Source organism: Tauraco erythrolophus, chromosome 5, assembly GCF_009769465.1.
Source record: "Tauraco erythrolophus isolate bTauEry1 chromosome 5, bTauEry1.pri, whole genome shotgun sequence".
Classification (NCBI taxonomy): domain Eukaryota; kingdom Metazoa; phylum Chordata; class Aves; order Musophagiformes; family Musophagidae; genus Tauraco; species Tauraco erythrolophus.
In genome coordinates, this window is record NC_141469.1 from 35,535,109 (window position 1) to 35,548,152 (window position 13,044).

General features: G+C 38.4%; 1 protein-coding gene across 2 annotated transcripts in view; it reads right to left on the reverse strand.

Annotated features, from left to right (window-relative positions):
* Nucleotides 1-9,160: 9,160 nt before the first annotated feature.
* SLC2A9 (solute carrier family 2 member 9) overlaps nt 9,161-13,044 on the reverse strand; it is a 99,058-nt gene continuing 95,174 nt past the window's right edge. For both annotated transcript variants that reach the window (XM_086611575.1, XM_086611573.1), the window contains one exon: nt 9,161-9,418. In XM_086611575.1, coding sequence (XP_086467701.1) covers nt 9,161-9,418 — 258 coding nt within the window. The remainder of the gene's footprint in view (nt 9,419-13,044) is intronic.

The window sequence follows — 13,044 nt, forward strand, 5'->3', positions numbered from 1 at the left end:
TGCTTTTGCTACAAAAGACCTATACAAATGAAGAGACCACCAAAAAATACAGCATGAAGCAACTCTTGAAATTCATAAATATGAAGCACAGAAGATAATAGAGCAGATTAAGCATTTATCATCTCAGGAAGCTGTAAGGTTTTTGTCCTTTAAGTAAATGTTAAAGGACTAAACCAAACACTTCTGCCAGGCTGAGGGAGAGAGACCAGGTCTCAGATCTGCTGTCAGCAGTGACAATGTGTAGGAACTCGGTCCAACTCAATCAGTTGTTAGGAGGTCAGATCGCTTGCTGGTCGAGTTGGGTATGTAGGTCAGATAAAATATTACAGATAAACGCCCAGGGCAAATCTGTTCTTTGCACTAATTCCCACAGAGCAGCTTCTCAAAGTACAAAGCAAATTGTAGAGGTGGTTTTAATCTCACTCTTTTTAGGTGGTAGTAGTAGTATTCTGGTTAGCTCCACTCCACAGTAAACCTATAGGAAGACAGAGGGGGTAGATCAGCAATATCTGCTGTATCTGCTGTTTGAGGAACAAGGACCCAGTCCTGCTAATTTTTCACCTTCTGACTAGCCCTCATTTATGTTGGTGATCAATCACTTTCACACCACCACAAGAATTTATGTGAATATTCAATGCTGTGTAAAAGTTATGAGTGAAATCCTGACCTGTGATGGAAGGGAAGGGTAAAATGCCAATTAGCTGCCTTCAGGATAATGCCCTCCATTACCTGTCTCAAATTCCATCCATAATATTTAATGGTAAAACCTCTCCAGGGTCTATAGCCTGGAACTTCAGAGCTTTATCAGTTTTATACTTGGCTATTTTGTCTTTTTTTTGGTTTTGATCATGAAGTAGGAGCAATCTAAAAGACAGTATCATATAGGGCTGGGAAGAATTTTCTACTATTGGTCTGGTGGAGCTGTTCATGGTATAATTGATCAGAAGTGGCCATCAAATAGGCATCCATGACTGAATATTGTGTATGGAAGAAAGTATTGTCACCATCTTTCATTTGAAAGAAAAAATAAATCTTTGCCTTCAAAATCATAATTTTGAAGGAGTCTCGAGTAGCTTAATGACGGTGAAAGCATGTATGATGTGTTACAATTTTCTGTCACTTCTAAATTAAAAAAAAAAATTGTCTTAGAGCTGTGAATGGTTTTGCATTCCAGAGCGATCATCTCTTCAGCGCCACCTACATCCCACGTGCCAACATCGCCCACTTCATTTGGACTCCATTCTTCAACCCGTTAACTTGGACTGCAAGGCTGGCCCTGTTTACCAATATAATTTGAGAACATCTAAAAAACCTACTTATTACGCTTTTTAAATTTTAAATAATCAAAGTCAACTGTCATAGTTCATAGAAAATATACAAGCTTGCCAGACATGCTGATTCTCCTCCTACTATTGCTGAATTGTTACTGTTTTGTTTTTTTTTTCTGTCAGTAAGACACTCATTTCTAATGCTTATTAGCCAATGCTATGAACAGTCAGAAGAGGCTGAAACTTGCACCATGTAACGGCTTTGCAAAATTGAGTTAATAAAATGTAGCAAAGCTCTTAAAAGAGCAAAAAAAGTTCAGCACACAATTTCCCAATGATTATTACTAGGCACAATGTTCCAATTTTCAACTGAAAAGCTCCCTTGTATGGAGAAAACATAGGGTTGGTTTTTTTTCTTTTGCAAACAATTGTGAGACTTAGAGTCTGATTTATTTTTTATTGGGTAGTGCTGGAATTTCCCCACTTCTATTGTATCATGGATCAGCCACCTGTAAAAATTACGACTGTGTCAGAGCAATGATCCACACAGAGTACCATGTTGTCTCCATACATTATCTGTACATCTCAAAAGAAGGTGAAAGAATGATATAATGACCAATTATAGGTTACTCAGCTCCTCAGAGAAACTTATCTCCCATTAGCTGTAGCTTTTCCCTTTTTTATTTCTCTTGCCTAATTTAAATTTGAATGATGTAATGAATTTAAATATATAATCCTATAAAAATTCATTAATTCTGATTTGTACCAATGAATTCTACAGCTTTAGTTATGCATTTTAAAATTTTCCTGTTTTTCTGTTAGAAAATTTATTTCTAATTGCTCATTGAGCAGATCCTGAGTCATGTACTGTAAAAACAAGCCATTCATCTGTCTTGCATCCTGTTTTCCTCAGCCATGCTTCTTCTTAACTTTTTAAACTCTCATTTCCCATTAGAAAACTTCAAATAATTGTCACCTGCCTCCTCCTATGCCCCTTTCTAGAGAGGGGGATCAGACTTGCAATATTACATTTTTCTTGCAATGTCCTGTTGCTATCCCTTTGGCCCTTTGTTTTCTTTAATTACTGTTGAAAAGCAAGCAGTGCTTTCATCATTAGCTCAGAGTGATACCTGAGATGCCTTCCTATATGGTTTTTACTAATTAAATCAACTGCAGCAATGTTTAAGCCACTTGGATTTCTCAAACACGGATTTCATCTGTTGACAGCTGTTCGGTCACAGATTCCGAGTCTCTTCCATCTTCCTTGTGGTTGCAGCCTTCATGCCCTCTCTAAAGTCTACAAAAAAAGTTTAATAGGGAAGCCATACCTGTCTGCAAGAGGTCCATAGGTTGCACAGCATCATCCTTTTGTTCCACTGAGAGTTGACTTTCTTTCTGCCTCTTGATACGCTTCCACTTCTCAGTTGCTGAAAACATCATTTTCTAATGACATGCTGACCCACCTCATCCTGGAGTGTACCGACACGAGAGGCAAAGTTCAGCCCATGGTGGGGGAAGTCAAGGGTGGGAGAAGGAAAGGAAGGGAGGGGATAGCAATGAGACCTCTTCACCAAAAGGTTGAGAGCTTCTGGTGTACAAAATACATCTCAATTACACTAAATACTAGAAGAATATATTTGGCTGAGCCTAGACTGAGCGCTATGCTAATACATCCTGCTTCTTGAGGGTCTTCAATACAGATTTGTTCTCTAATTGGATGAAAAGCCTTTTAATGTTTTCCTTTGATGCCTCAAAAGAAAACCCAAAAGGTACCATCAAGGATAACTCTTCTATTCATAAACTCCTCTTGAAGGCTATTTGACAAAAGGAAATTGGTTATCTTACTACACTTTGGCAATTATTTTAGCATCAGTGTCCAGAACTAGAGCTACCCTGAGAAGGATTTCGCCCAGCTTTGCATCAAGATGATTCCTGTGCTGTGCAACAAGCACGTGAAAAGCTCTTATTGACTATTAGTTATCCAGATGATCAGTCTATCACAGCTCAGTGAGTGTATCGATTAGGAAGATGAGGCTTCAGCCAGTCAGCAACAGAATATAAATTGTCAAACCTGGGTTTTACTGTGGTGTTGCATTAAAGCACTATATAATTTCTTATATTAGCTGTCTACTTCACATTTTTTTAACAAAATATAGTTCCATAAAATTTAGAAAAACTCCATTCTTTTTCCTTTGAAGAAAGTAAATTGTATATAACAATGCTATCTGTAGATAAAAAAGTTATATATTTTAAAATACAATACCTACACACACATAAATATAAATAAATTTTATATATATAAACCATAAGTGAACTTATATATATATACACACACACATATATATGTTAGCATAGTAGTCTCCATCTAGCAGTTTAGAGAAGTGCAAAAAGAAAAATCTAAGGCTGGCCAAAAGGAAACAGTCTTGCTAGACAACTTTTCCAAACCTAAGATCATGCAAACTTCAGCTAAGCTTGTTAATGCAACCATCTGAGTACCATCAGAGTCTATCTAGTTCATAACTTGACGTAATATTCAAATGGTCCAATTTCTTTTATGTAGGAGAATTAAAGCAACTGAACTTTTTCCATGGAATAACATAAGTCTCTCTCTAGATACATATGCATATACATAGTCTGTACAGTTTAATTCAAAGGGATGAAACCACGCGAAATTCGGATTTAATTGATTAACACTTGAGCTTATCTTTGAAAATGTTGGCCTCTAGAGAAAATGATATTTAAAATTTTTATAATCTTTGGCATGTTTGTTTTTCCTAAGTAACTATTCCTTTTCTGTTTTCAAATTTGAACTGTAAAAGTATTTATATAATTGAGTGGAACAAGTCAGAAACAAAAGGTGGAACAAATGTAAAGAGGTGAGCATTGCATTTAGCTTGACCGATTTTTTAACCGAGAGAAACAAGAGAAAATGAAATAAAAATCAATGCCTCTGAGTGGCAGCTTACATAGCAGCAAATTGTCTCCTACCCTTACAAGAGCATGCTCTTAATGTACTATTTTTCAGAGGTCTGATAGAGTTACATATTGCTTTTTACCTTTTGGGAATTACATTAAGACAAGCAGCAACTCCAGCAGTCTCACGCTTGGTATTCTTCTTCGGCGTATGAACTAGACTACTAGTGCTCCCACTTAAATGAAAAAACCCAGTGAATCACCAACCAACCAACCTACCCACTCCCTACTCCCAAACTCCAAAGAAAAGCATCAGATCAGTGCCTTTGTAACATCTGAATAATTATATTGCTTTCTCAGATTGAGAAAGCGAGCCATCGGTTTACTAGCTAAAGAAGATAAAAATATGCAGGACTTCCTAAGTGTAGAACTCCTTTATGTATACCATGCCTTTCTTGGGTACATTTGTACGATTGAAGCCACTGGAGGAGACTTCTACTGACTTCACTAATCACCAGATAAAAGTCTCCTGAAAGCTTTTCTTCTATGCTTTTTAAAAATCAAAATCTGAGGTTTAAAAGAATTTGACTGTAGCACAGCTTTAGCAGGAACATCTCAAGAAGGAGCTTGACCATCTACTGCCTGTGTTTCTTAGGTCATGGCAAAAGTGAGTTTAATGCAGCTTAGCTTACAAGGAAGAGGGTTGTAGTGGCTCAGGTTATGCATGATTGCTTACTGAGCTGTGATAACTTGATTAGGAGTCCAAGTACCAAGCTTTTACCAGGAAATTCACCTTTTCACAGGGCTCACTCCCAAAGAATATCACTTGCAGAGAGAATTAAGTATGGATCCAAACTTGATTTTTTTAACAGCTTGAACATTTGCATTAACAAACCTGCTTCATAGTCTGGGTCTATATAGTTTAGGTTTTTAGATTGCATCTGAACTCTATTTTCTGGAGTTAGGCTGAAAGGAAAAGACTGCAGGCATCTCCTAAGAATGCTTTACTCAGATTAGTTCTTCCTGCTGTGTGAGGTGATGGAAGCTCCAATAGTTAATATGGTGATTTCTGTATGGAAAAGCATACAAAAATAGCCAAAAGGAAGAAAGCAAATTTCAAAGAGTTGGTTTGGGTGTTTTTTTATTTTTTTTTTCCTTTCATTTTACTCTGAAGATGAAAATTGTCCCATATGGCTGAACTACTCACATCTTCCCCCACTAGAAAGCAGATCCTTGTGGAGTGAAAATTGGCTTCAGAAAATGAAGCATGAAATTCATTTTTTTAATACGTATTTCAGATTTCAAGTTTTGCATAGCTTTGTAGCAGAAGAAGTAATTTGACTGAATTTCTCATCAGAAAGTAGAGCTTTAGCAACTCAGTCATCCATTGCAAATGACAACTTTCTGCAAAAAAGCCTCACCAAATTCAACAGTTCTTACACACGGTTATTATTACTACTACCCAGTTTTAATCATTTGCCTCTCTCTGATGTCTGTTTTTTTTTTTTTCTAAAGCCCAATATAAACATACGAAAGAATGAAGTGTGGAATGTGATTTGAGAAGCAAAATGGAAATGATGCTTAAAAAAATACATACTTTCAGGGATGACTTTCTTCCCCAGAACTCCAACCACCCAACTGCAGGGCCCACAATGACTTGGGTCATCCAGGTGTGGGACTGTACAGTCTTGTACAATGAAACTTGTACAGCTGTAGAGATTCAGATTTATCCAGAACAAAATCTACATTATTTAAGTTTAATTCCAAAGGTTTATTTTGCAATCGTTGTGCATGGACACAGTCGATCAAACACACGTAACCACCTGCGGTACTTGTACAAACACCATCTAGCAGTACCTCATCCCAGTGTCACAGACGGGAAAAGAGAATGTGGCACAACACAACACTCACTGACAAACACACGGGCTGTAGACAATTTGATACATTCAACAAGAAAAAACAAATGATAAATTGCTGACATGTTCCATTTTGTCCTCTCATTGCTGGAGAAGCTATAGCAGCATAACAACAGAAAAAAACATTACTGACCAACTTGAAGAACAACACAAAACTCTCATTAGGGTCAGAGATGAGAAAGTTAAGGCAGTACCAGCACATCTGAAGCTTCCTCAGAAACCTCCACAACCTAAGGCAGAGGAGGCTGCAGCCATCTTTCCTGGCCAGTGAGCAAAGCACCTGCAGACATACACTTCTGGAGACTGGACTCGCTTTTATCCCGTACCATGAGCTGGAGCACACCGCTGGCGAGACGTGCTACCACCGCCCACGGGGCACTCAGCATGTAGCAGGTCTCTTTGCAGTTGCACAGAAAGCGTGTATCTGGAGAGTGCCTATCTCAGGTAGGGCAAGAGATGGGCAAACGGGCTTGCAGAAGAGGAAAACACAACCCCCTGTTGTTAAATCTTTACAAGCCCCTGAGCTGTGATAGGAAATTCTATTGAACCATCTCTTTACTGACACATTCAGAGCCGGGCTCCAAATGCAACTGTGAGCAACCATAAGATTTTACCTTGTTGCAGAAGTTCAATACAATTACTGTATCAGGCCAACAGGATATTTTATTGAAGATATCCAATGGCAACATTCTCAACACGTAATGCCTATAATTTACATTAACGAAAAGCTTTTTCATTAGAATTAGAATATTATTCTAATAATAATGGTTTCCAATCCTGTCACTTTGACACAGATCACACAATACCATGGTAGCAGCCCTAACTGCAAGGTAAGGTAATTCTCAATCTGAATGAGAGGGTCTGAACTCGACAGTCTCGCCCTGCAGGCAGAAAAAGAAGAATTCCTGCAATTGTCTGGAAGGATGGCAGTCAAATTCATTTTTAGATAGCCATTCACTTAGAAAGCCTCATGTAACACATAGAATAGGCAACTAAAGCCACTGAAAGATGACACGTTCATTTGCTGTATACATAATTTTACAAGTGGTTATTAGAAGACATCTTTCTTCAGTTTTCTCCACAGTATTTGATTAGCTTCTGTATATGGTTATCAGTTGGTATAATCCTGACTCACTCTGTTCCTTAATAGTAGCACCAGTATAATAAATCTGATTTTTCATTCTTAATTCTCTTGCTCATACATATTTTCATTTTCTTACCTGTTGCTGTACCTCTATCCCAGTAAAATAGCATAAATCCTGGCATAAAGGCTCAGATAAATTTTTCTTCTATTACCCAGTAGTGAAATTGCCCTATTAGGTCAGCTTACAATGTGTGCAGTAAAGATGCCAAGTATAAATAAATCATGGTATAAAAGCATATACATAATTTAGTAGTAATAGCTGAACATTAGGATCTCTGATTTTGATTTATAGCATAATTTACAGTGTAAAACCAAACAATAAACAGCTTATCACTTGTGGAAATCTGAAAAAAGTATTGAAAGGCAATTCTCCACTGTGTATATATATGAATATATATATTAATATATTTCTATATTTGGAATTTTTTTTTTTTCAAAATACCTCCAACTTGACGAACTTCTGGATTAGTAAATAAAACTTGTGGAAGCAGCTGGCTCTACCTAAATGCTTCACTTGCTTCTTGTGCCTTACTCCTAACTGAGAGCAGCTCTAAGACTCACTGACTTTTCATATAAAACAGCTAACTACTTAATTTAAAAGTGCTTATTACTCCTTCAGCATCCAGGTACCTAGAAGGATCAAGAAAAACTATTACTAAACTTACAAACTGGAAAAAGGATGTTAAAAAAAAAAAAATCCCATGTGGAAGGGAATGGATCATAATGCTTGACATCCTGCTGAGTCTTTTTATCATGAAATTAAGCAGACTCTGAGGACCGTTTTACAAAAAATTAAATAGCTTAGAAATTTGTTAACGTGAACTAGGTATGGAGCTTCAGAATCTAATGCCCAAATGAAAATTAGTGTTTAAATAAGAAATAGGCACCCAAATTCCTTTGGAGATCTGGGTGTTAAGAAATGACATTTATTTGGTCTCAGGGAAATTTTGGCTCCTAGGACTTGTTTTAAACGGACTTGAAAAGAAAAGCACAAAAACAATCAAGGAAACCTAACCCTTGGAAAACTTGATGTTTGATTTTTATTTTTTTTTAATGCTACACCCTACACGTAACATCCAAGATCTCTCTCACAGCACCATGAGGTTTAGTTTTCTTCTCATATTAACACTTCTATAGCTATTTTTTAAAAATAAAATTAAAAAAAAAATATATATCCACAGAAATGCAGTGCCAGCAAAACCCAGACACTAGAGGCAACTCTATTACTAGTTGATCAAGATTCGCAAGAGAGACAAGGAAACACATCGGGACCTGGAGGTCCCCATTTATGCGAAGCTGGGAGATGTTGAGACAGAGCAACTGAAAGTCAAAATAGCTGGAAAAGGAATGGAAGATCAGGAGAACATTACAGTCTTCTTTCAAGTCCTCAATTCTCACCTGCAACTTTAATGACATAATGGGAAACATGGAGAAACGTAAGCCAGTACCAGTTCAGGTTTGCTTGCATTGAATCTTAGCAGATCCATGCTGGGATCTCTTCCTTTTTCCCTGCTGCCTCCACTTCCTCCTCCTCCTCCCTGGCGACTGCACACACACCTCTCCATGAGCACTCATGGGTTCTGGGCCAGCTGCTGCTCACAACCCCTGCTCCCCACCGTCACTGTGCTTCTCCAAGTTTGCATTCCCCACCTCACTCACCACAGCATCTATTTCACAGGTGCCCAAGAAAACTCTGCCTCTTATTTAGTTAATCAGCTGCCGCTACTCCCACCTCTCATTTCCTCAACCATCACCCTAGCTGCTAACGAATTCACCCACACTCACTTAAAACATATTCAACATATTCAAGAAGGAATAGTTCACGCTGTCACATAAAAAAATACAAGTTGTGCATTGCTCTAAACATACTGAATGAAAAGTGTATGTCTTCACTCATTCCCTGAAAGAGCATCCCAGGTTTACACAATCCCTTTTTTGGTTTCCCTGTTGTCCACTGAAGACGCGAAGTTTGATTCTTGTTCTGCACTCGATTTCCTCTCCCCCGGGTAGTGGTTCATTTCTTGCATTTCTAAAGATGCCTTATTCCTTTTGGCAAATGCCTGGCTGATCTCATTAAATGTCTTATTTTTTGTTTCAGGCAGGACAAAAAACAGGTACGTAGCTCCCGCAAGGCAGATGGCAGCAAACACTAGGAAGCAGTAGGTCTGCAAACCACTCTGCGAATAGAAAACAAAGGAGAAGGTCATTATAAAAGGGACAAAAGACAGAAGAAAAGCAACATCAGGAATGGCTTGAAAGAAAAAATGAGGGGTATGGAGCAATTTTTAACCAAGTACAGTAAGTGCTGGCAGTCGTTGCAAGTCAGGGTGCTTGGAAGTTGATAAAAATGCATGAATGATTTGTTCTTCCAACACTGCCTGTAGCCCATCGATGGAAAAGCAGGTTCCTGGCAGAGGTGTGCAGATCTGCAATGTGGGAGACGCTGGGAGACACCAGCCCGAGCCCAGGCACCGCAGGCGCGAGGAGCGCAGGTGGCGGCACAGCTTAGCTGAGCCTCGCGCTGCCACGGTATTTCTGGAAAGGAGGCAGATGTTTTTCTCCGGGTTGTTCTGCATCCTGCAACGAAACTGCTAGGTACAAAAAATGAGGCAGGCTTTTGCAATGCTGTGCACCTGTACACAACACGCAGGAAACCTGCCATAGCCAGAGGCATCTGCATCACAGTACTCACAAGCTGAGATTCGCAAAATAAACAAGGGAAAAAAACCCAAATGGCAGGCATTTGTATCATTTCTAAGGTATGGGAGCTTACAGCAGGAAACAACATCTGTAAAACACACTTCTTTCATGCTAGAGACTAGTGTAAGAATTAACTGAAAACAAAGTACAGGCCATATTTCAATATTTTGGATTTTAGTTCACTGCGAGAAAAAGAGTACAGACACAGAGAAGTTAATTCATAAACTGATTGTAACTAATAGGAGTTGCACTTCAGTGAAACATAACTATTTCTTGCCTGCTGATTATTAGATCACTTAGTAGCTTTCAGTTATGTTTCAGTAGTATGGCTCTGAAAAACATTTGATAATTACAATATTGCTAGCTGTGCTTTGTTGTACTAGGAAGAGGTTTGGTGTCGTGGTTCCAGTGAAACCTGCCAGCCTTTGAGGAAACCTCCCCTTCCTCCTCTACTGATTTACCTTACTCCGTGTCCTGAAAACAAACATCCAATTAACACATATTTTTGACTTTAGAAAGCTAAATTAAACCAAAAGTATTATCTCCAGCTCTAAAAATAAAGTGAGCTTTCTGCGGCACCTTGCATGAGGCCATGAACAGCAAATATGAGGAGAGCCAGACCCCTCACATGTCACCCCAGGTGTTGCAAGGCAGAGGTTACCCCAGGGAAAATCACTCAGGACAGAGGAAGCAGATGTGGCTTCCTATATATACATATTTATGATTGCCATTAAACGTATATATCTGAAACAATTAAAGCAGTGCTAGATGATGATGCAACCCTGACTTCCCACATTTTCCTAATGCACTCCCATCATCGTTAGCTATCTCAGTCCTTCACTGCAGACTGGTTAAGCTCCCTGCTTTGGGGGCTCAGGGTCTAAACAAATCCTATCTAAACAAATCCTAGGGCTATTTTTATGTTTCACTTGCTCAATATACATCATATCTGGTGTGGAAGAAGAACATGAATTTGCACGTGGAACAAGAAAGAAGGAAAGAAACAAAAACCCTTTTCTGCAGCTGCTTTTTAATACCATGGCTGATTGCCAGCCTGCCTAGTCACAATGTTTTCTGTGGATAATTCATTACCTCGTTCAGCCCTTCAACTCCCGTCTGTAATAGAAAAAGCTGGAAAATGCATCCTGTGGAATACTGACTATGGACTCTTAAGATCATCAATACTTTTTTTGTTAAATCCTAGAAGCACAAACTCCTGAGCAACCTCACAATCACAAGTTAAAGAGCATGAGTGATGAAGGGGGGGAAATATTCCAGCATGGGAACAGATATGACTTTCAAGCTTATACAGAGACAGAAGCAAATGGATTTAGTAGACAGGAAAAATAACTTCACAGTGCCTCATAAATCATTCTGTCACATTAAGAATTCAAATTTTGCATCTAGATCTTCTGTATTTGAAATTGTTGCTCAGCTGAACAGTAGAGCTCCAATCTGGAATCGTGTTTTTCTCTTTTTAAAATCTTCATTGAACTAAATTTTCTCCGTGATGAGAACGAACTGCTAATGCCTAGTATGCATAATCCTGGCAATCAGATGCCACAAGTTATCTGTGTTTCTTGCTGGTGCAGCCATAACCTTGTCCCACCTTTCTTATTCCTGCTTATTTCTTTGCTGTCCATGATCTAAATGAACGTTTATTATCTTCTTTGATTCATGTCTCCTTAAACCTTTTCTAATTCAACTGAACACTCTCACTAGTGCATATTTTATTTGCACTTAATTTACATAATTTATTTACATTTACTGGTAATAAACTTGCTCTTAATTTCTGCAGATCCCTTTAGAAGTAGCCCCCAAGGACCTCTAACTGAAGTTCCACAGAGAATAAGCTAAAAATTAAACCTTGTTATAAATCCTGCAAATGGGATTATGGGAAGAGACCAAGACTTTGCAGTCCTTGTGTTCAGCAGAATTTAACACAACGGAGCCTTAATTCCCAGACAGGAACACTGCAGGGCGATCACAAAATGTCCTTTTCTCACCAGCTAGTCTTCAGTCATAATATTTCCTTAAAGCTGGTTATTACACACACAGGAAAGGCAAACACTCATATTCATAAGCCTTTCATAACTCATTCAACTCATATGACCCAAACTCACATTTGGCACAAAAGAACCTCATGTGTGAATTAAATTACTCGATAAGCACAAACTCTTCTACCTGCACCATATACTGATAAAGGATGTAGGACAGAAGTACAGGATAAAGCAAAAGGAAAATGTTAAATCTCAAATCCTAACTAAATAGAAACCCTTAGTGGGACATGGGTGGGATACAGCTCAGCCCAGATTTATAATTAATCTTTATCCATTTCTGATGTATGCTAAATTGCCTGGTGCTGGAGGAAAGATGTGAGGGATGGAACAGTTAATAGATCGGTACAGCATATTTGATGCGTCTTTCAAGGGATCCTGAAGGTAGGGTAATGTGCTAGGAAAAGGGTGAGTGCTGAGTTACTGATTGATGGCTACTACAGAAAAGGTACTAATAGACAGATCTGATAGGAAAATGGATTTGTGTCATCATTCCATGAAATTACTATACTTTCTTTTATTTATATCATATTATATTATATATTATTTATATTCTGCCCATGAAGACTGTATCTCTCATTTACTCTTTGACATCTGTAATCTCCAAATTCACAGCCTCTATTATTTTACTCCTTCCAACTTGCTGAAGACAAGACACCTATAGAGACTGCGCAGCTGCTGCTCTAGGACTAAAACTCCAGTTTTGCTTATCTTGGGCTGGGAGTGAAAAACTGAGGAAGAACTTCTGTTAAAGTCTTTGGTGGCAAAGCACAGATACTCTGCAAGTCTGTGTACTTGGCCCAACAGACGTGGTCTCAAGATCCTTTACTGACAGGTGCATTCTCAATGATACAAAATAATGACAACATATATGATAAAATTTGAAAAAGTAAATACTTTTCTACACTTTGTGACATTATTTCTCTAACTACATGGGATGGAAGCCTCAGTGTCCAAAAACTGAATACTTTTATCCACCTGAAGAGTAATTTGACTCTTAATAAAAAATACCATACCCAAAGAGCTGGAGGGGAGGGTTAAAAGAG